General features: G+C 41.1%; 1 protein-coding gene across 1 annotated transcript in view; it reads right to left on the bottom strand.

Annotated features, from left to right (window-relative positions):
- The window catches only part of Col4a3 (collagen type IV alpha 3 chain), a 128365-nt gene extending 115009 nt beyond the window's left edge, over nucleotides 1-13356 (bottom strand). The window contains exon 1 of the mRNA XM_027941731.2: nucleotides 13270-13356. Within this exon, the coding sequence (XP_027797532.2) occupies nucleotides 13270-13356 (87 nt within the window). The remainder of the gene's footprint in view (nucleotides 1-13269) is intronic.
- Nucleotides 13357-24449: the final 11093 nt, after the last annotated feature.

The following is a 24449-nucleotide window of genomic DNA, read 5'->3' on the forward strand; positions in this document are numbered from 1 at the left end:
AGGAGCATAAGAAACATATTTGGACTATTGCTTTTCTGATATTGAAACTCATTCCTGTCTCGGTAATACTTGGCATCTGTGGAATGCTTGACTGTGTGCAAATGTGCTCAATTGTATTACTTCTGGAAACAAGGGGCAGATTTTATCTGCCACTTTTTATGATGGAGGAAATGGAGAGTCTTGGAATTTGAGTGACTTGTCCCAAACCGTCAGAGCAGTGTCTTTCTCTGGCACAAGATGAAGGGCTCTGGATGCCTCAGATGGCTTTGTCTGCATGATTGCCCTCATAGGTCTGGGGATGCTGCTCATTCAGGTCACATGGGCTCTGAGGATTCTGTCTGTGGAAACTCTGAACGGTTCCATGGGCACCTGCCATTCTCCACAAATCCCCCCCTTGGTCTCTTCCAGCCTTATCTGCAGCAATTAGAGAGCCTTGCTACCTGTGTGGGACACATCATCTGGCTTCCCTCCGTGGGAACTCTATCTCATGGGATATAGGGTTGTTTTTCATTTTAATCACTTTTTGGAAGGGATTGTGGAATCTGCTTTTGCCTCCGATGGCAGATAAGAAGAGCCTAGTCCACGTGTGTACGCCTTGGAGCACCGCGGCTAAGAGTCAAGGAGAGCAGGAGCCAGACAGAAGGCAGAAGAGGCATGAGTTCCACCCACTAGCCCTGCTTGCTGCTTTCTGAACTCACTGTCGACCTTTTTAAGTACTTTACTTTGGAAGATAAACTATTTTTAAGTCAATAAAATCTTACTGCTTCATGGCACCCTTGTACTTAGAAGTTTTCTAAATAAAGTGTCCCCATTTTACTGTTCTGTGCATATACCAATCCTTATTCCTCCTTCTAAACTCTACTCTGATTTTGCTTTTCTCTATTAACCCTCTTGTGCAATGTAACTTTCTTGTCTGCAGGCTAACCCAGTCCCTCATTTGCCCACCCCACAAGCACAGGAGCAATCAGGTTTGTTATGTCTATCTTGTTCCCAGCATGTAGCACTGTACCCCGTATGGTAAAATATAGAAAAGTATTTGAATTGTTGAATTAACCAGTGAAGCATTCGATATTTCATTTGAAAAACAGTGTTACATTCTTATGCCAAAGGATTAAAAGATCTATGAAATCTTCACTGACATTTCAGTTTCAGTGCTTCATGAAACACTGGTCCAATTCCACAAAGGCTCAGGTAGCCCCAGCAAGGCCGACTGTGATGCCGAGAACTAGAATCACAAAGAGTGTAAGACATGGCACCTGTCTTCATGGAGTTGAGGAGGGGCAACAATATGGAACAGGTTAAACTATTTCCTGACTACAGAGACAAATAATATTTCAGGAAATAAAAGGAATTGATTTTTTGATTGGAAAAGAATATCAAGTGTCATTCATCCCTCATAACAAAATATTTTGAAAATTAATCTTATCTTAAATATTACTTAGTTATTTAAATAATAAACAGAGTGACATCTGATATTCTTTTTCAGTGATCTGGGAAGTTTTGGGTAGTAAAGAGTTCTATTGAATATTCCTAATCACTAGAACTCCCAATTAGAAGCTCACTTTCTTCATTAACCTGATGCTTGGATCAGACTCATATGCAGATTAGGAATGACATTAACTTACCATCTAATTCTTAGAAATGCACAAGTCAGACATTTGATAAGAAAACATCTGCATACATAATTATTAAAATATGATTTTAGTAAATGTTTTTTTTCAAAAAGGCCTATGTTAGCAATATTTCTAAATAATTGGAAATGAACAAAATATTCAATTAGAGAGAGTTACTTGATAAGGATGCTTTCAACACCCAATGAAGTCCTCTGTAGACATTTGAAAAATACATTTATAATAATCAATGATATAGCTAGGTGCAGTGTTGCGTGCTGGTAATCCCCAGCTACTTGGGAAGCTGAGGGCAAGAAGATTGCAAGTCCAAGGCGAGCTTTTCTGACTTAGCAAGACCCTGGCATAAAATTTAAGAAAAGGGCTGTGGATGTAGTTCAATAATAGAGTGCCCATAGTTCAATCCCTAGGGCTATAAATTTTTTTTTCATCCGTCTATTATTAGTTCAAAAAAGTTGAATGAAAAAAATTCTGATAATTAATAAAAAAATGAATAAATAAAAAAGAAAAATAATTCTGGAAGGGAAGAGACCAGAATGTTAGCAGTAATCAATTTTGGAGTAATATGATTATAGCTAATTTTTATTTCTTTATTTATGTACACTTTGAATCATTTTCCAAATTTTGTACAACACACAGAGAATTTTTAAAAATCCAAGACTTGAATATTTAGCATAAATAAACATCATAAAATTATTCTATCATTACAAAGAAAATAAACATCTTGCCTTGTTGTTTTGGGTCTCTTCAGATATGGTTTGTCATTTGATACAAAGGAAGAATAATACAGATTTCTCAACTTCTTACTTGTACAAGCTTTTCCTTGGGAAATTCATGTAACAACAAAAATATCCTGGTGGAGAAAAAAATCCAGTGACCTGACTGTTTTGTCTACATAATGACAAATCTCTTTAATGTTTCTAAATACACTCAACTCATTTTTAAACATTGGGATCCCTCTTCTAAGGAAGCAATTTAGAGAGACTATGTAATTAACAAACATGGATCTTCAAGATTAAAAATGGAAGGCTCCTAACTTACCTCAAACTACCACCAGAAAGGTACAATATTTTAAAATGACTATGTTTTAAATAGCTCTGAAGATTATACTGTTTAAAATAATTCGCTCACTCAAATGATTAATAAAAAATTCTGAGAATATGAAATATCTTTAAGTATATATGCATGCAAATTTATATCTATATACACATAAAATACCTAACATGATATGTGGCTTATCTGATATTGTATACACAGAGCTGGAGTTTTAATCTTATTCTCTGTGTATATAATGATTATCAAATTAATTGCACTGAATCCACTAGCAGGGACAGATTGAGCATCTGCCCTGTTGATCTGGATGGATTCTCTCTTTCTTCTCCTTCTGAGGGGCTTGTCACTTCCTCCCACTTGGTTTAACTGGGTCTCATTTTTCCATCTTGGAACTTCTCTTGCCTGATCCTGCATCAGTTGAGACAAGAGTTCTTTGGTTCGGTTTCTAATTCCTGCCCTGGGCTTCACAGTCACATTCAGCAAATTCAGACCCATCCAGATGAGATTGCAAAGAGAATAACAGAGTTATGTTGACAAGAACAAAAGAACATTTTATCACACCACTTTATGGGTGGGCTCACTCCCAAACCACACTGTGAAGTCATTACCAAAGCAACAGCTGTCTTGAGCATGGCAGAAGTGCCCGCACTGTCTCTCTTTTGCTAAAATGCTAATTTGTTGAGAGTAAACAATAAAGTTATACCATAATCAGCACATACAGGTCTGCAGACTTAGACTACCCTATTATGGTTTGAATGTGATTCGTCCCCCAGAACTCATGCAAGAGCTTAATCCTCAAAGTTTTATGTTAATGGGATTAAGAGGGTGGAAACTGAATTCAACTATGGTGTTTAGAGATGGGCCCTTTGCGAAACAATTAGATGTCACTCATGTGAATCCCCCATGATTGAATCTTGGTGGCTTTGTAAGGAGAGAGAGAGAGAGACCACACAGAGAGATAAATGCACACTCCTGCCATGAGGTGATGCAGCCAAGGGGAGCCCTTGCCAGAACCTGTGCCAGCCATGTTGTTTGGACTTTTCAGCTTCCAAAATCATGAGCCAAAATAAACCTGTTTTGTTTATGAAGTTACCTGCCTCAGGTACTTCATTATAGTAATGAAAAGCTGTATAATCCACATACTGTCAAACAAGCAATTTTCAATCCTTAATTAAGCTAAGCACAGTGAACCTACCCTTTTTGTGGTACCCTGACACCCTGCCTCTTCACTGTACCTCTCTCAAAACACTCATCATATTCCTTCATGCATGTGCATTCCTTTGCTGCAAATAAATAAGCTCAATTTTTAAATTTTTTAATTTTATTTGCTTACTTGTTTTTAAGTTCTCGGTTTTATTCTTTGACAACCTAGGAGTGATAAAATCAGTCCATCTGTGAGAGGATCTGGCCTAGAATACATCCTTCAGCACTTGACAGGGCTGCATCCAAGTCCAGCCTCAGCCTTGAGTACTTCCTCAGAAAGGCTGCTCAATTCCCCTCCCTGTGGTCAGCACCTCTGATTCTCCATCCTTTCCCTCCTAGGAGCACCTCCATCCCTAGGTACATGGTCATCTGTTTATTGGGCTGCTGTCCATTTACCAGCACCTGTCCCAGGGCTCATATCCTGTCCATGCCCTGCTGGCTTTTAATACTAGTAATGACATTATAGTCAATAGATTATAAAGGCTGGTTATTTACTCTGTACCAGGCATGGTGTCGAGCACTTTGGGTGTATTATTACCATATTCAGACTATTAAAAGTAGAACTCTTTTCTAACTTGTTCAGGATAACACTAAGCCTCTTACCTGGCTGGACACTAGTGATCATTTGGCTTATCATTTAACACACAGACAATAGTATATCTCAACAATGCTTTTAATAGTGATCACATATTGAAATGATAATATTATAGAAGTGTTGATGAAAATATATTATATTATATATTATATACATACATACAAATTCACTTCTCTCTTTTAATTTTTTCAGGTGGCATATAGAAAATTTAAAATGACATATGTAGCTCATAGTCATGGCTCACATTATACTTCTAATGTGTGGCAAGATCATAGATGTTTATATACCCAGAGTTCTGAAAGTATGTGAGGTGGAAAATTATAGAGCCCATACAATTTAATTCAGTCTTGGCTAGAAAACATACTGAAGCTGGAGACCTTAACTAGCAGTTGCGTGAGGGAATTCAGGAAGAATGGAAAGACTGACCTGGGTGCTTTGGGAAGACAACAGCCAGAGTTTACATCTCCAGAGACAAACAGAATTTTCTTCCAGATTTATGCATGTTTTGTCACAACAAAGTCACAGTTCTAACCCATTTTGCCAAGAAAAGCAAAGAGTTTTCTGTTATATTGAGATTTTTTTGGTAGTTTCTAATTTCTATTGGTGTACAATACTGAGAATTTTTACTATAGAAACTAACTACATTACCACTAAAGGTTATAAACTATGACTTTCACAGGAGGTCAATCAAGCTTCAACTGCTTCATTAGGCAAATATTCTCATATCAATTTTTTTTTGGTCAGAGAGCATCAAGGCACTCTCTGTAACAAACCTTGAAATAAATAAAGGGCAAAATGTTATAATGTTGTGGGCAATGTTTGTATACCACCAGAATCCGTACGTTGAAGCCATGCCTCTGAATGCAGTGGTATTTGGAGATGGGAACTTTGGAGTAATTAGGTTTAGGTGAGGTCATGAAGGCCGAGTCCTCATCTTGGGATCAGGGCCCTTATCAAAAGAAAGCCAGAGAGCCAGCTCTCTTTCTCAACCACGTGAGGATACAACAAGAAGTTGGCAGTGTGTGCCAGGCAGAAGATCTTCACCAGCACCCACATATGTTGGCACCCAGATCTTAGAGTCCCTGCCTCCAGACCTGTGAGAAATAAGTGTTTACTCAAGCCAGTCAGTCCACAGTACTGTGTCTAACAGCCCATGCTAAGGCAGACATTGACAGATTCATTCTGTAAACATTGCAAACATGGATTTTTCTTCATCATACACACTAGTTATTAAGGCCTTGAGTTTCATATTTGGAGCTGTTGGCAAACATATTGTCATAGCATGCACGACCTAGGTAGACTCCCACAGGGTCCACCTGTACTTACACACCTAGCTAGTGCTGGGAGTTCACCGACATTGTCTCAAAGTCTCTCCACAAACCTTCAGGCTGTCCAGGCTTTCAGAGATGAAGACAACGCAAGATCATGGGGGCAGGAAAATGGCTCTTCTATCAAGAGCATGATGTAATCCCAGTTTCCTTACTCCTTCAAACTGAAAACAGAGGTGAAATAAATGACCTATGGTGAAAATCTGTTATGACTAAAAAGTTTAGGCTGAGGCCAGATATAAACTTTGTGGAACAAAAATGCTCAGAAGACCGTGTGTTTTTACTGATCTTGGAATATCCTCCCATGATGGATGGCTGCTTCTTGCCTGAAGACCACAGCACAAGTATGATCAGCTCCACACAGAGGAAGGAACACATGACATTCCCAGGCCAGAGTCAAACAAACGCTGCCCGGCTTCCATGCTTTACTCAATTGCAACACTTCACAGAGTTAACACGCCTTACAGTTAACACCAGGCCATTAATGCCGTGTTCTGGGTAACGCAACAGAAACTGCAAGAGAAGCATGAAGACAAATTGCACTTAATTCACAATTTTTTCCAAGGATCAGGCATAAAAACAAACCAACTCTTCTAACCTCAGAGAAATACTCAAGGAACAAAGGCTTTGACTTGGTCAGGAGGAGAGAGGGGGTGGATGTGTCCTTGTTGATCTTGACCCCTGCCTCACCAAACAGAAGTCTAGTATGTTTGAGAAAGTGAGCAGTAGGAGGGATGGGAGGAGGGTGACCCTGTCTTAGTGTATTCAGGCTGTTATAACAAAATACCTTAGTCTGGGTAATTTATAAACAAGAGAAATTTATTATTCACAGTTGTGAAGGCTAAGAAGTTTAAGGTCAAAGTGCCAGCAGATTCGGTGTCTGGTGAGGGCTGCTCTCTGCTTCAAAGATGGCACCTTCTCACTGTGTCTTCATATGTTAGAAAGGGCAAACAAGTGTCCTTGGGCCTCTTTTGTAAGGACACTACTTCAGTTCACCTCCCAAAATTCTGACCTAACTCCACACCATCACCTTGGGGTTACATTTCAATGCATGAATTTTGAGAACATCCAGACCAAAGCTGATGTTCCTCTCTCCAGACCAGTACTGTGTGATCCCATCTTACTAGGGAGAAATCCCTAGGAAGCCACAGAATCACTTTGCTGTTTTTGTCTCAAGGATAAGACAGCTCCAATCTGTGAGCCGTGAGGCCATATGGGTGGTGCAGGCTATTATGACAGAGGAAGCTCAGTTCCCAAGTCTCTCTCTCACAATGTCTCCCCGTGAGAAAGAGTCAACAAACAGAAGAGATAAGATGATAGACTCCAGATGGTGAAAGTTAGAACAAGAAGCAGAAAAATAATAGAGATACTTGTAAAATGACTAAAAGCATAAAGAAGGAAGAAAAATATAGGGAGAAAAACACAACATAAGAGAACAGATGGACTCCAAAGAGAACTTCTAGAAATAAGACTAGTCATTGAAGATCAGATCAATGAATGACAATGATCACATTGAACATTTATGGAATGATTCCTATGACAGGTGTGGTAATTGTGCATTAATATTAAATAACTTGATCTTCATAAATTTCTGAGGATTAAATCTGCTGCTTCTGCTTTAAGATGAGCAAACAGACATTTAAGAGCTGTTAATTAATAGACTTAGGTCATGATGTGCATCAAATCATTTTAGAGTGCTTTATCATTACTGAAAAGTTATAGTTGATTGAAAATACATAGACAGTTAAAAAGAGCAGAAGAGAGAATTAAAGAATTGGAAGATGCACGTAAGGGGATTTCACAGCATGTGGTCTGGAGAGAGAAAAGAGATTAAAACATGGGCCTGGACCCTCAGGAAGTAGAACAAAGCTGATGTGAACTATACAACTGATGCATGGTCTCTGGGGACTGTTCGAAGAGTGTGAGTGACACTCTGTACTCAGGACAGTTCTTCATGGGAGAAGAATTTACCCAATGGCTCTGGTCTCCCATTGGTGAAAGATTTGCTCCACAGACGTTAAAGCCCCACACTTCTAGCATACAATAGGGAAGCTGAGGGACAGAGCCTAGAGGAAGCATCAGCATGTGCTTATGTAAAATCTGTAGTCAAGGTGGGAGGTGGGGGAGCCATAGTTCTATAAAGATGAGGCCAAGAATATCTGAGCAGCATGTGAAAGGTATCTTATTTCTACATCAGAAGTTAGGAGAAGTAGAAGGAAAAAAGCAGAAGGCCCAGCCTGTGTCTAACAAGCTGCCAAGATTAGAGAGAATTTTATGTCTCTCTAGACATAAAAATGTGATGGCTGAGAATTTTAAAGATTTGATTAAAACCTGAATTGCAGATTAAATATCCATGCACTCACTCACTGTAATTTTAACAACATGATCAAAAACCTTGACCTATATAGAAACCTTTGAAGTCACAATGTAATCATTACCACAACTCAGTCACAAAAGGATAACTAGAAAATCTTCATGTGTTTGGAAATTAAGGAATAAACACCTAAATAACCCACAGAACAAATATTAGAAAAACTATTAGAACTTAATGATATTAAAATACTACTTATTCAAATTTGTGTGATGCAGCTAAGGCAGAAATTTTTTAGCCTTAAGTGCATTTGAATTTTTCAAAGTTGCTGGATCAAAATCAAAATATAAAATTCAAACCAAGAACAGTGGTACATGTCTGTAATACCTTGGGAGGTTGAGGTAGGAAGAGTGCAAGTTTAAAGCCAGTCTATGCAATTTAGTAAGGTCATCGGCAACTTAGTGAGAACCTGTCTCAAAATAAAATATAAAAAGGGCTGGGGATGTAGCTCAGTGATAAACTGTCCCTGGGTTCAATCTCCAGTGTGTACACACACACACACACACACACACACATATGTGTATATATGTTTTGAATAAATTAAACCATGTTTTATTATTTCTTTAATAGGCTGTTAAAATTTTTAAATATGTCATTTACAATAACACCAAGAATATAAAAGAATTAGAAACTAAAGAAACAAAAACTAAAACATTGTAAGAAAATTAACCCATTTAAATAAAGATACATGTGGCAACATTACTTGTAATGGCCTCTGCCTTGAATTCATTAATCAATTGCAGAATGGAAAAATACATTGTTTTTATACATACAATATAGCAATGAAAATTAAGGTCTTCAGCTACAGGGCACAAGGAAATGAAACTTTGACAAGCAGATACTTGTCAAACTTCAGTCAATGGAGCACAGAGGAAAGAAAACCAAACAATTTTAAAGAAAATAATAATAGCAGAGATAACCGCTCTGTCCTATCAGGTATAGGTTTAGCATAAAGTTAGTAATCAAAACTGATCTGGTATTGATGTAGAGGCAAAAAGGGGCAGGGAGGGGGACAGAACAGAGAGCTTACTAATTAGCTCCGTGTGAATTGATGCTCACTATATACATGTCTGCAGATGTAACACCGCAAAGCCGAAGGAAAGAATGCTGTAGCTGGTAAAGAATGGGGGATAATTTGTTATCTATATCAAAAATGATATAGTCATACTCCATACGTAGAAAATAATTCCAGGGTTAAAAAGAATTTAAACTATAAAACTTTTTAAACAAACAAAAAAACACAGGAAAACATCATCAGGATCCCAGAAAGGAATTTCTTCAACAAGGTATAAAGGACAAAACATTGAAGAAGGATGAATAAGTTTGAGATTAAGGGGAAAAAAAAGCATTTACACATCAAAAAAAAAAAAAAAAAAAAAAAAAAAAAAAAGCATCTACACATCAAGGCACCAAAAACTAAATAAAAAGATAAACCAAAGATCAGAATAAAATGATTTCTATAAATGACAAATACTTTGTGCCCAAATATGTAAATAACTTCCAATTAATTAGCAACAAAAAGGTAAAGCTCACAGTTGATAAATAAGCAGAAAGTGGTATTTGCAATTCATGCAAAGGGAACTATGTATGGCCAATTAAGGGCTAAAAAGGTTCACAAACTCACTAGTCAAACAAGCCCTCAGTTTACGCTCATCAACATTCAGACACACCAAGTTTTACCAAGGATGTAGGGAAATGTGTACTCTGGTTCACTGATGATACAACTCTTCTGGAGATCAATGTGGCAGTTCCTAATAAATTTAAAACATGCTTTCTCTATGAACCACCTAGGAATTCAAATTCTAGTTGTCTTGATGGTATATATACAAACACATGCATTGCAACTTTGTGAAATGAAAATTTGAAGGCAAACTTAACCCTGTTTAGGGGAAAAAATAATGGCTTTATTTATATTACTGGATACTATGTAACAGATATATTCACAAATAAATCACATCAATATGTGTCAACATGGACCCAGGGACATAATAATGAGTGATAAAAGACAAGTTCCATAGACATACATATATATAATGTGAAGCTATTTATTACATTTGAAAGACCACAAAACAATAATATTTACTTTTTACTGGGACTGCACACACACACATACACGCACACACACTCAGAAAGCATAAGTACAAAAGTGTGTATGGGAAGAGAGAAATCTAAGCCAAGAAGCCAAAGTTTATTAACATTTGCTGAATCTCAGATAAATTGGTGCAGGATGCATTACTTTTCGCTTGTTTGAAATGATTTCGAGTCCGGCTGAAGTTTCTAACTTTAAAATGCCATCAGGTGAGACAGCATCCTTTCTAGAGCCTTTTGACAGTTCTTGCTCTTTGCCCTTCACAGTCCAGCCCTGCCTGGAATTCAAGACCCAGTATGGAAGGATAACCCTTGATGTCTCAGTTGGTGAACTTCACCTATCCAGAGAGAAAGGAGGGCTCCCTGTACCTGCTCTGCCACACAGATGACCTGGGGTAACAGCAGAGCACCTCCCAGTCTCCAGTGGGTGAGCTGAGTGGGCCGGCTATACAACCTGAGAGTGTGCCAGAGAGTGTGCCGAACAGCCCGCCTGGAGCTGATGCTGAGCCAAGGGCAGAGGCATTCACTCTGTGTGGGAGGACAGTTCCACCCTGTCTAAACTCGCTTGTAGGGTCAACATCACTGTGGTCTTCCTGTTTTATTCAATGCTAAAGTAAAACTGCAGAAATTTAGAGAAAAATGTAGTCTTACCTAATGTAGCACAAAGATGATCAATATGATGCCCAGAGGCTAAATTTAGCTCTCACTTATACATTGTTTGGCTCTCATTATGGTCTTTTTGTTTTTAAACAAGTAGTTGCTAATATTTAGAATTTGAGATATTTCTAATACCAAATAGATTCCCAGCTTCGCTTTTGAAGTGATTGGGCACAACTGGGCCTGAATTCTGGAATGCCAACAGCCAGTTGGCTCTGAAGGTTTCCTCTTACTTGGGTGCTTCTCTTATGACCCTGCCTGCTGGCCTAATAGGGGTTTCAACCCCCCCAAATTCACAGGTGAGAAAACTGAGGCCCAAAATGGTCAACTGCCTTCATTAGCATCAGATAGTTTGTGGAGGAAGTCATGCTAGAACACGTCACCCAATTATCAGTTAACTGTTAATTCCTTTTCTCCAGAAGGTAAAGACCCATTTCACGATTTTAATGGCATATTTTCTATCTACTTCAGCAGATACAATGGAAATGATAATCCTTGAAGTTTATAACAAAGACTTATTGCAAATGATGATAAAAAATAGACTCATTATAATATTAATTAATTAATTATGATATTAATTAAAGCAAGAAGGTGCCAAGATTTGGCCAAACTCAAAACAGAAAATTCTACATGCAAAATATAAGTGAATACAACAATATAATTTAAAATGGCTTGTCTGCAGGTTGTATGGTCACTGGCTGATCTTTATAGGAGTATGATTCCTCTACCTTCCCGAATTTCCTTCTGAGCTCAGAAACGTGTGCAAACCCTGCTCTGGAACCCTTTCCCAGGCCCTCCCACAACATACAGTTCCCTTAGGTTTTTTACTTCTAAGATGTGTTTATTCCAGTTGAAGCTGTTAGATAATCCTCACTGATTTGCATGAGTTATATCCATCATGCCCAGTAGTATTTAACCACCTAGACTGGGCATTCCTCATCTATGAAAAATGCATTTCTGTTAGAGCCAAGTACATGAAGAGATTAACTGGATTACAAAAATCCTTTAGAATGTGAAACACTAAATAGCCTAAATGTAAATCAATAGGGCAATGGTTCAATTAACTTGGCATATTGGGGGAAATTATGCAACATAGTGAAAAAAAAAAGAGGTAGATCTTTAATATGACATAGATTTATAAGTTGCAAAAATGTACATTTATATGTACATGTACATATATGTAGTATGGAATGATACCACATTAAAAACCTAAACATACTGTTTTTTTCATATATGTGTATGTAAATGCATAGAAACTGTTTGAAAAGAAACATGGAAGTGGTAGAATGGATACCTCTGGGAAAATGAGAGAAGAGTTTTAGCTGCATCTATAATGTCTTAAATTAAAATTTAATTAAATAGAAAAAAACGGGGATTATATGAGGCCATAGGTTCTGAAACTCTTTTCTTGGAACACATAAGGAATACTGTGATTGTTAGTTTCCAATCCATTATCAATCACAGAATCTGTAAAACATCTGCTCATCTTTTGAATAAAACTTGATAGACCATGTTATCATCCCAATTAACGTTTAAGCGTAAAAATGACATGAAGCATCTGAGAAGTTAAATTTCACTTCCACAAATTAAAATCAAGTCAGCCGACTCTAGGAGGCATAATAGTTTTGAGGAGACTTTATTTTCAATGCTAAAGAATAAGAACTATGGGTGGATTTAAATGAACCCAGTGTCACTTAAACTCCTAACAGAAATTAAATCGATGACATTGCTTAATATATCCTGATACAAGTTTTCTTAATTTTTCAGTGATGCCACTTGCTTTCCCACAGTCAATGGAACACCGAAGGCCAAGTTTTGACAAGGAGGACACTAAGCCCCAGAAAGAGTGAGGGTGAGGTCATAACTAGGGTGAGCCGGGCTGGGACTCCCCGCAGGTTTCTCCTCCCAGTCCTCAGTCCTGGGCGCTTCCAGCCACCACAGCTGCCGGCTGTGCTTCACCGACCTCAAGTTGCGCATCCCTGTATCCGGTGTTCTCAAGTATCACCGCGGCAGTTATCTATCTGCCTACGGACGGACGGATCCTTCTATAGATCTATCTACTTACTGACCCCTGGAAGCCTTTCCTCTTCATCCCTGTCTCCTAACGGCCTGGACAGGCCCCCTCCTCGCCTTGTCTTCCAGCGCCTCTCATTCCACCTGTTCCCGGGCATACCCACTAGCTCCTCTCTGCGCGCTGCCAGTCGGGACCTGCGTGGAGCCCCAGCTGTGCCAGTGGCCAGGCAGCCGCTCCCGGACAGCGCCCCTGCGGGTGGGGTCGGCGGGACCCGCGTACACCCGGGGTGAGGATCCCAGTGCGGCAGTGGGGGGCGCGCAGCAGGTACTCACCTTGCTCTCCGCGGGCGCGGCCGCCAGGAGCACCAGCAGGAGTCGAAGCAGGAGTGCCGTCGGCCTCCGTAAGGACCCGGGGCGCATGGTGGGCGCCGGCTCGGAGTTCCAGCGTGTCCAGGGGCCCACAGGCTCTCAGGCGACCGCGTCCCCTGCGCGGTGCGGGCTGGGAAGCCCCTGGTGTGAAGCTCGCTTGGCCAGCCCTCCGGCACGGGTTTTGTAGAGCTCAGCTGCGCGGTCCGTCCCTCCCCATCCAGGCTTTGGTGGTGGCTCCAAGGGAGGGAAGAAGTGGCTCAGGTCCCGCCCTCGTCCCTCTCCCTCCCAACTCACCAGGCACTGTCCCTTCTACTGGGCATAGTGCCCAGGAAGCGAGAAAGGGCTAAGCGACTGCAGGGCAGGTGGGCGCCCATCCAGGATAAGTGTTCAGAAAGTGATGCTCAAAGGTCTTGGGGCCCAGGTGGGGTAGGCGATGTGGGTCGGAGGTGAGGAATTCGGGGGGATGTGCGGTGGGGAGGTGGCTGCACAGGGTGGAGGGAGTGGCTACCGGCCCTGCCCAGATTAAGCGGGAGGCGCTCCGGGCGTCTGCACTCCGGAGGCCCGGCGAGCTCCCGGCTCCAGCGCCCGTGCGTCTGGCTGCCTTCCCTTCTCCAGCCCACCTCCAACTTGCGGCCGCCAGACTTGGCCGTGAGACTCTAGTGAGGAGGCTGCCGGGTCGCGGGTGGATTCGGGCTGGGCAGAGCCGAGGGGTGCTCGCGGACTGAGAGGCGTCCCCCAGGTAAGTCGCCCACAAGTTGGCAATCTGCGGCCCAAGGACCTGCCTGGGGGAGCATGTGGAGCAATCTAGGTAGGCATCCAAGGGTGGCAGGGGCGGGGATTTGTTGGCTGGGGAGTCGTGGCCCTGGGGTCACCAGAGGAGAGCTTTTATAGCTCCCAGGCTTGTCTGCCAGGGCTTGAACTGGGTGCTGTGTGTTTTGATTAATTTGGAGGCTCGAGTTACCGGCCTGGCAGTTGGGGCATTCCAAAATGCCAAGAGCAAGAGGCAGCTGAGGGGAAAGAGAAAGCCCATCCACTGAGTTGAACTGGCTTTTCAAGCTAAATCTTATCTGCGGAAATGCAGGGGAAAACAAGACCCAACTCTGGTCCAGGGTGTCTCCCTCCTGCGAGGCTGCCGGGTTGCTGGTTGTGGTCGCGGGTGGATTCGGGTTAGGCAGAAGAGGAGGCCTTGGATGCAAATTTGTTGCATCTGTCTTGTCAGGACTCTCTTGTGCCACAGACCAAATTGGCACATTGGGTGAAGAATTTAGAGATCCTCTCAGAATAATGTTAAATACATAAAATACAATTAAAGCAGAATCAGTTTTTTCTGGAATACAACATTAAAGTACAGTACCAAAGTTATGATATAATAACAGGCATGCATCATTGTTGCATTAAACAGCTAGATCTAACTGCAGGTCTATTAAGCAACTGTAATATTGGAGTGATACTGCAAATGATATTTTGAGAAAACTGGCCAAACTGAAATGTAATATAAAAATACTAGTGGTTGCAAACTCTCAAGAACTGCCAATACTATTGTGGTCTATTGTCTATACTTGTAACTGAATGGAATGCTGAACTTTTGTGAAAGATTAGTGAAAATTAAGATATCACTTTTTTCCCCATCCAAATTCACTGACCATCTGAATTCCATTCCCAGATTAAGATCCTTTGCTTTGAAGCAGTGTTGCTGACATCTGCTATGGTTGGTTAGCAAACTCCAAGTAGGAACTCTGGTTGGTCACTGATTGTAGGAAACCAATTATTTGCAATTAGAATCAAGGTCTAATAGGATTTTAAACATATGTAATCATTATAAAGAGGCAAAACCCTGACAGTGAATGAAGACATCTTCCTACTATTTATTTATGTTTTATTATAGAGTGAAAAGAGTCTTCTGCCTTTTGTGCCAGGGATTCATAACTGTGGCTATGCATTAGAATATCCTGAGGCATGTCTAAAAATTCTGATACCCAGTGGATCCCAAGCCAATTATATCAGCCTCTAGAGAACTCAGCTATCAGTGTTCCTAGAGATACCACGTGCAGGCAAGTTTAAGAGCCACGGTTTTACTTGCATATTTTATTTAGCCGCATTGAATTAAGGCTTCTTGTTAGTAAAATAAAGAAGCAGACAGATAGAAAACTCTTTATTAAGATTTAGGGGATTTTGGAACACTGTGGAATTTGTGTGTCTAGACCGTAGATGTTGCAGTGTGATGCATAGTAGCTTCTCCTGATGGATAGGGAAGGTTTTTATGGAATTTTCTGTCATCCGAGTGAAGTAGGAAAGCAGATGCCCTGTTGAGGAAGTGACAGTGTCCAAGAGTTCTTAGAGGCATATGATGATCTTTTAACAAACTGATATTGCTTCCTGGAAAACAAAAATAAAACAATCTCCATCCCGAGGTTAATTGTTCTTTTATTTGCTGAATCTCAGAAGTTTTCTCCATTTGGATTTTCATTGCTTTTTCTTGAACCCACATCATTTTGATGGACTTGGCTTTATCAGCATCAGAATGGTCCTTTCTGCTGCAGCAACAGAGCAGGAAAGAAATGTGATGGAAACAGAGTGAGGAGGGAGCCACGAAGAGCTTGCTCTCCGCACTAGACCTGGTTTGTGAATCCTGCCCACAGGTAGTCATGTGACCTAACCTCCCTGGGCTGGAGTCAGGATAATCATGGTAACACCCAGGAAATTATAGGAATATAATGTCCATCAGAGGCGCTTTGTTACAGATCTTTGCATGACAATCACATATTGCCAATTGATTCTTCAGGTGCATAAGGAAGAACAGACAGACATGATGAGAACCATGCTTTGGCATTCCTGGGGCCAGCAGCCTTGGCATCCCAGGGAGCTGTTGGGAATGGAGACTCTCAGGTCCCACCCCAGAACCGCTGAATCAGCCTGCATTCTCCAAGGCCTTGTGATTCATATGCACAAGAAACTTTGAGAAGTGACTTTTCTAAAAGCCACACTTAACCATCAATCCCACCTCCCACAATACATATGACCCAATTTACTACAACATTTGGTGTGCTACCTGCTGTCCTAGTTAAAAAAAAAAAAAAAATTCTTGATTTTTAAAAAATAACCTTGAGGTCAAAAAAACTGATTTTTTTTCACAGTTGGCTCCTTAAATGTGAAAAATAAAAAGGAAAAAGGAAGAGAAGGTGGCAGTTCTTTTTGAAAAAAGGAGACAGACATCTCTATTTTTGACTTTGATATCAGATAAGGATTTCAAACAAAATGAATTGGTCACTGTCTTTAATTATTTTTTCTTCCCTTTAAAAATCACAATGTCCTATTTTCTGCAGTGTTTAAATATGTCTGCTTCTCTGTATTTTCAGTGTAAGTCCCATTGGGCAGGGTTCTTCTTTGTTTTTTACTGTTGTTGAATGAATGAATGAGCAAGGTTCAATGACTCAGCCCCTGTTCACTCTCACATCTGTTTTCTTCCAAAGTTCACTATCTTCTTATAGTCTCCGTTGCATGGGGATATGCCTCTGCTCTTGATGAGATAAGCTTCTCCAGGCTGCCTGTAGCTCCTTCTTTCATCTTACTTCATCTCCCTGTTAGTCAAGCCTGTTCTTTCAAGAACTTTCTCTTTTCATCACCTCTGAAACAATTAGACTATCAGGCACTCTTACAATCTCAAGTTCATGATTGACTCAGGTCAGCTCTTGCCATCATATCTCTGGGTTCCTTTGCTGCTTTTCTAAGCTCACAGTTCTGGTCCTGGTGCCTGACATAAATATCATCTGTGGGTTTTGGTAGTCCTCTAGCCAGTTGCTGCAGCTGCAGGCTCTCTAAAATCCATCTTCTATATATGTTATTGTCAGAGTTATCATTTAAAATTGCACAGCGTGTCAGAAAGCACAGGTTCCTTTTTAGGCAGTAAAAAGCACTCATCCAAACCCAGAGGCTCAGAGTTACAGGTCTGTTTTTTTTTTTTTTCCATTTGTTCACACTATCTGTTCATTGCAGGGCATAGGGGTGGGGTAGAGTGGGGACTGTGCTTACAGCCACTCAGGATCCTCCTGGAAATTCACCATTGTGATCAGCATGACTCTGAGCATCTTCTATGATTGCCTCAGAAGGGGAAGAGAATGTGCCAAATCAAAACTGTCCTGAAAGTTTCCCTGGATAGGATGTATACTATTTCCACTCACACTTCATTGGTTAAACGGGTCACATGACCATGCTTCATTCTGGAGGGGCTGGGAAAGGAAACCTGCCATGTGCCAGAACTGGGTGGTGAATGTTAGTTCCCCGTCACACACATCACATCACATGCTTTGCCTTCACAGCTAACTGCACACTTCTTAGAATAGAATGGAGTGGTCCCAAGTCAACTCTTTCTCTTTACCTCCTCAGTCACTCAAGCTCCTCAAGTTTTCACAAGTTCATTGCACACACCCGTAGGTTCATGTCTTTGTACTTGCTGTTCCCACTGATGTGTGTCACCTTTTGCATGGTCCATCTGGAGCAGCTGCTCCTGCTTTAAGATTAGATCAAAGATCACAGGGCAGGTTCTAGGGATTGAAACTGACCGAATTATGTTATTCTATTGCACGCATCTACAACTATGTAATTACATAGTTCACTAGGGTGTGATTATAATGCACTAATGTGCTTTGAACACAAATTTTAAAAAATTATAAAAAATAAAATTCCATAAAAAGGCAAAGAATAAAAGATCAAAGATCATGGTCCCTATGAAGACTTTATTAAATAGCACAGAGAGAGGGTAAGGTAACTTACTTTTCTGGATTACACAGCTTTTGAGAGCAAGTACAGAGGCTATTTTTAAAATACACACATACATACTGGATCACTTCAGATAAATCAAATTTATTTATCTTTTTGTTGTTCCCACAGTGTTTAGAATGAGAGTTGGCACAATGTGAGAAGTTGACAGCTATTTCTTGAATTAATATTCATACATAGATGTTTATGTGGAATTAAAAGTGTTTGAAAGTTATATTATAAATAATTTTTTTATTAATTCCAAACTAGTTTCTAGAGAATCACTTCAAATTTTATACATTATTAAATTGTTAATGATTTTAGAAATCTTTTCTTATAGTTTGTTTTCTTTTGTCTTTTTTTTTTTTTGGTACTGGGGATTGAACCCAGGCATGCTTAACTACTGAATCACATCCCCATCTCGTTTAAAAATATTTTTTAGATTTATATTTTTTATATTTTATTTAGAGACAAGCTCTCCCTGAGTTGCTTAGGGCCTTGCTATGTTGCTGAGGCTGGCTTTGAACTTGTGATCCTCCTGCCTCATCCTCCCAAGCTGCTGGGATTACTGTACCTGGCTTTTACAGTTTTTATATATATTGCTAGATTTTTTTAAAATTATTTTTTAGTTGTAGTTGGGCACAATACCTTCATTTTATTTATTTATTCTTATGTGGTGCTGAGGATCAAACCCAGGGCCTTGCATGTGCTAGGTGACCACTCTACTGCTGAGCCATAACCCCAGACCAATATATTGGCTAGATTTTATATTTAGTTTTACACTTATGCATGTGCTTTCTTTTGCTGTAAAAACTTAATGTACATTTCTTTCTAGCTTAAATATCTGAAGATTAACAAAAGAAACACTTGATTTCCAAGATTCAGGAGAGGGAATAACCTCGTTTTAATTCTGGAACCCCCTTTTTTATCAAATAACTTTGTTTATTTTTATGTGGTGCTGAGGATTGAACCCAGGGCCTCACACATGCTAGGCAAGGACTCTACCACTCAACTACAACTGCAGCCCCTGGAATTCCTTCTTTTTGTGACCCTTTCTACTGTCAACTCTTTTGCGGAGAGTGATCCACACAATGTCTCATGTATAGAATACCTCTTGGCTTCGCTCTGTGACTCATTGATGTCCAAGTCCACACCACTGTGTCATATGTGCTTTTGTGTGCTTTTATGGTCCATGTGATGGCCTGGCTCTGAAGCCTCAGTTTGGGCGATGCTCTTGAAATCTTTTATGAGGCTCCAGAGTGGCGGACCAAGGGAAGTCCAGTTCTAGGTCTTGTCTCTCATGGACAGATCTGCTATAGAGATTTTAGGACTGGAGGAATCAACTCCTACCAGAAGCAAGGGAGATGAAGAGATTGCAGAAGCCCTGAATGCATCCATGAGAAAAATGTGGCAAAGCTGTTCTTAGGAAAGACCTGCAACCCACAGAAGCATCATTTCCCCTCCCAGCAGGGATCGGCTGTCCTGTATTAGAACCATTTTTTTTTCTGTCCCACCTCAATACTTCTTCTTGACCTTAAAGTTTCTTTGGATGCTTTTATGAATCTCTTTCTCTTTTTGCTTAAACAATTAAAATGCTTAAATATTTGACTTCCCCATATCCTATGTAGAATGGTGCCCTTAAGGCCTCCAACTGTCCCTCCCATAGGAGTTTCTAGACTTGAAATTCCAAGTAAAAAAGCCTCCATCTCATAATTCAGGGAGAACAGGATGTCTTTGCATCGGTGCACTGTTTCACTTACGGTTGACTCTGTGCTCCTGAGGTATTAGAGGCTAATATCATCATTCCCAAGGTTAATTCACTCAGGAATTCTAAAATTCACTCATGAATTCTTATAAGTTATGAAGCTGTCTTGTGTCACGGTTAAGTAGGAAGGCTCTGACAAGGTCACTTACTCTGTGACTCATTTGTGGAAAAAGGAAATCAGATGACGCCCCCAGAGCCACTGTGAAGTTTGCAGGTCTGCATAAAAGCCCTTGGCATGGAGTCAACCATCTAGTTAGCCCTCTGTAAATAAGGTCCTTCCTTATGGTGGAGATGATGATGATAATGATGATGCAGCAACGGGAGAGGAGAAGGAAGGGAAAAAAAGGAGCCAGAAAAGAGGGAGGAGAAAGAAGAGAGGGAATACAGGAGCAGAAGAGGGATCAGGAAAGAAGGAAGAAGAGCAGATTGGGAGGGGGGCAGAAGGGGGAGGAAGCCCCTGTCCCTCAATCACTGACAAAACCAAATGCCATTTTTTTCTCTAGTGTCCTCGGAGTGAATTTAAATTAATTCTGTGATTCTACCTAGAATCGTCCTTCTGTATGCTTTCTTCCTCCACATTAACTGAACATTCCTCCCTCTCAGTAGTTTTTCTCTCCTGGTGTTTAAAAGATGCTTTAAGATAGGCCAGTGTCACCTGTAGAGCCAGCTATGAGGAAAGGCAAGGCAGGAGGACAAGTTAAGCTCAGGGTTTGTGGCCATCTTGGGCTGCATAGCCAGGTCCCGTCTCAAGCAAACAGACTGACTCAAAGATACTTAGGAGACACCGTCATAGCTTATTCCTCTTTTTCATTCCTCAGATTTCCTTCCTTCCTAAGTCTGCTGCCTTCCCAAGAGTCCACCCAGGTTTGCCGCTGTTTCTCCTCTGCCCTTCTCCATTATGTGGGCTGTGGAGGATCAGAGGCCAGAGGCCATGCAGGCAAATGCAGCCTCGTGTCACAGCTGGCAGTGAAATCATCAGGAGTTATTGCCAGAGCTCACCCCAAAGGCAATTCTGGGAAGTCTAAAAGTCCAGAGAATCCAGATGGAGTGTCCAGCTCTACACTAGGGGGCCCGGGGGGGGGGATGGGGGGATGGGAGAGGGGGAATCGTAGGCCAAGGGAAACCTGGGAGGTTAGTCATTTTAATAAGAAATTTGAGAGGACTGAGTCAAGAATGTCACTCTTGACTTGGAGGTAAAAAATTTGTCTGGGTTTGAAAATCTGTTGTATATTTTTGGAACATATGTCCCCTTCATGTGATTCCCAAGGGTGACATTATTATGGTTGCATTATTATTACGGATGTTCTGTTGATAATGGGAGGAGACCTCAAGGACAGAAGGGTAATAGAAGCCTACTCTGCCAGAATGGTGGGTTAGCTGAGTTACAGAGGCAGACTCCATGCCTAACTCCATCCAGTGTCAACTGAGGATTCTGCAGTCCTCTGACAATTCAGTAGAATCTGGAGGGAAGGAGAGCTGGGGTGGGCTTGGCTCCAGTCCAGCAGCGTTCTGTTCAAGTCGGAACTCAGAGTAGTGTTCAAGAATTTAGTTGAGCAGTTGTCAAGTTTTCCCTTTTGCTTCCCAGAGAACACGAAGCTCCAGACACATGCCATGGTCCCAGGACCACACAGACTGATGACCCACTATACAAACCTGGGGCTATGTGATAAGAAGGACTTTTTTTCTCTAAAGAGCTCAAACCAAAATGAATTCTTTGAAAGTCTGTGTCTGCAGTTAGAATCAACCCAAATGAGGTGTTAGAAAGAGCAAAACCTGGATGGAACTGGAGATCATTGTGTAAATAAGCCAGGGACAAGGACAAGCTCTGTGTGATCTCACTCATACATGGATTCTTTAAAAAAAGCAGATCTCATGGGTGTTGAGAGTGGAGTAGTTATTACTAGAGGCTGGGAGAGATGGGGGTAGAGGGATGGGGAGAGGTTGACTAGTGGGTACTAAGTTATAGTTAGTAGTAAGGAGTTCTGGTGTGTTACTGCAGCAGGTTAACTATAGTTGGTAATTATGTACTATACATTTCAAGAAGTTCCAAGAACATATTTCCAAGGTTTTTCCCATATGGAAATGATAACTGTTTTAGGGAATAGGTACGTTTAGCCTGATTTAAACTATCAACAGTGTATAATTGTACCAAAGCATCCCATAGTACCTCATTAGTATGATTTTTATGTTTTTATTTATCTGTTAATAATAAGTTTAAAACATTTTTTTAAAGAAAAGAAAGCAAAACCAAGTAGCCATCTTATACACTTGGAAAAGGTCAGCTTAAAAGGAAAAGGGTAGGAACTGCAGGGAGATGCAGAGGTGAGGGGCAGGTAACCAAGGTATGTCTTGCTTTTCCTGGGAGCAGTTTCCTAACCTCTGAGGCCCTTTGCTTATTTGTTTATAAGACCTGAGCCTTAAAGAATTCTATCTTGGTCAGGTGCAGTGGTACACACCTATAATCCCAGTGACTTAAGAGGCAGGAGGATGGAGAGTTCAAAGCCAGCCTCAGCAAAAGCAAGATGCTAAGCAACTCAGGGAGACCCTGTTTCTAAAATACAAAATAGGGCTGGGGATGTGGCTCAATGGATGAGTTCCCCTGAATTCTATCCCGGCTATCCCCCTTCCCCCAAAGAATTCTATTTTGGAAAGAGAAAGGTGTATAAAATAGGTGTTCAGACCATCAGACAATGTATCCTTGGAAAGAGTCTTCAGATAGCTCAGTGTCAGAAGATCAAAAGGAAAGTACATGTAGTCACTGAGTTAATTGATTGTTTTACTGAAACAAAAACAAAATCATTAAACAGAACTCAAAGATTTCATGTTGCTTAGGAAGAGACACTAAGCTTTTGTTAACTCTTTGTGACTGGAAGGGTCTCATCCTCAGTCTCCTGTTCATCTTGCCCCCACTGTCTTGGCCATTCTCCTCACCTCCATAAAGGAGAGCCCAGCTGGGTGTATTTCCTCTCAGGATCCTGTTGCAGAGAAAACAAATTTTCCTGGTAGAGATACTGATTTGGAAGATCTCAGTTCTTGTTCCCAAATCTAGCATTTGGGAGTGACTCTAGTACTGGGCACAGACCAGAAAGAGTTGGAGATGAGGACTTTTCATAAAGAAGTGAAAGGGAAAAAAATAATCTCAGGGAGTTGGAAGAAGACAGCAAGATGATATTTGCTGCACATACGTACTAGAACTTACTACCATCTGTCTTCTATGGGAAAGAGCCTCTGGACCTTACTGGGGTCAGTGAACAGGTGATTCAAAGGCCCAGGTGCTGATGTTCAGCTTCCCTCTCAAAGAGGGGAGGCAAGCTCCCTGCTGGGTGGAGCCTCCTTGGACTTGGGTGTGGGGTGGTCCTCAGGTCCACTCACCCAAGAAAAGTGACTTGACTTTTATGGCTTTACCACAGGGAGCAGCTCCCAGTGATCTTTCATCCTCCCCACAAAATCATTCTTTTCTTTGAATTTTCCTCTCTGAAAACAGCATTTTACGCTTACTCAGAGAATCTGTTTTCTCTAAATCCAGGCTTACACTTTGCCTTGGTCTTCCCCAGCCCTCTAATACTGGCCTCTACCTCTAATCATTTCTTTTTTTTTTTTAATATTTTTTTTAGTTGTAGTTGGGTACAATATCTTTCTTTTATTTATTTATTTTTATGTGGTGCTAAGGATCAAACCCAGGGCCTCACATGTGCTAGGCGAGTGCTCTACCACTGAGCCACAACCCCAGCCCCTCTAATCATTTCTTGATGCACCCCCATCCCTCCTCTACCTCTCCATTCAGTCTCTATTTGTACCACCTCCCAGCCCAGAGTCACAGTTGTCTGTCACTAAGCCACTGTTGCATGGAGTCACCTTTGGCCCAGTGGTTTATCCTGATCCTTTCTGTGTGGCTGGGGAGACAGGACCAGGTGGTGGAAAGCCTGTCTGTGCCTCCAGGAGCTGGGTTGAAGGTGGGGCTCTGAGGGAGCTATAGACAATGGTCCCTTCTTGAGAATAACAGTTGGCAAAATAAAGCATGTCCTTTTGAAAGGCACAGAACCTCTCCAGAAGTTTCCTGCGTAGGCAGTCTCCTAAAGCTGTTGTTTGCATATGTTTTAGTGGCATAGCCCTTGGGTTGTTTTTTTGGTAATAGTGACAAACTTGAATAGAAACATTCTGTCCCCTCTAATCCCACATGACAAAAGCCATTAATTTTGTGGGAATGTAGGTTAGAGGGATGCTATTCCGAGTGAGGGGCTATTTTTGTTTGGTGCAGTCAAAATCTTGGTGGATGCAAACATTCTTAGGCTTGTAACACAGGTGGTTGCAACAAAGAAGCGGCTCATAGATGGCTGTGGATAACATGCGTGATCGCATTTTGTGAATCACAGAGCACAGTGCATATGGCTGTTCCCAGTGTCGGGCTGACAGGGAGACAGGGGCTCTGCTCAGCTGTGACCTAGTAGCTGCACTGCAGGCAGGAAAACGGTCAAAAAATTCTCTGTGACTCCTTTGTAGTTTGTTTTGGGCTAGACGTGAATGGTCATGGGCTTCTAAGGTCTGTTCCAGTTGAAACAGTGAACAGTACAGATTTTTACCGTTGACAGCTCATTTAAAACAGAGATCTTCAAATTGAGGCACA

Source organism: Marmota flaviventris, chromosome 11, assembly GCF_047511675.1.
Source record: "Marmota flaviventris isolate mMarFla1 chromosome 11, mMarFla1.hap1, whole genome shotgun sequence".
NCBI lineage: Eukaryota > Metazoa > Chordata > Mammalia > Rodentia > Sciuridae > Marmota > Marmota flaviventris.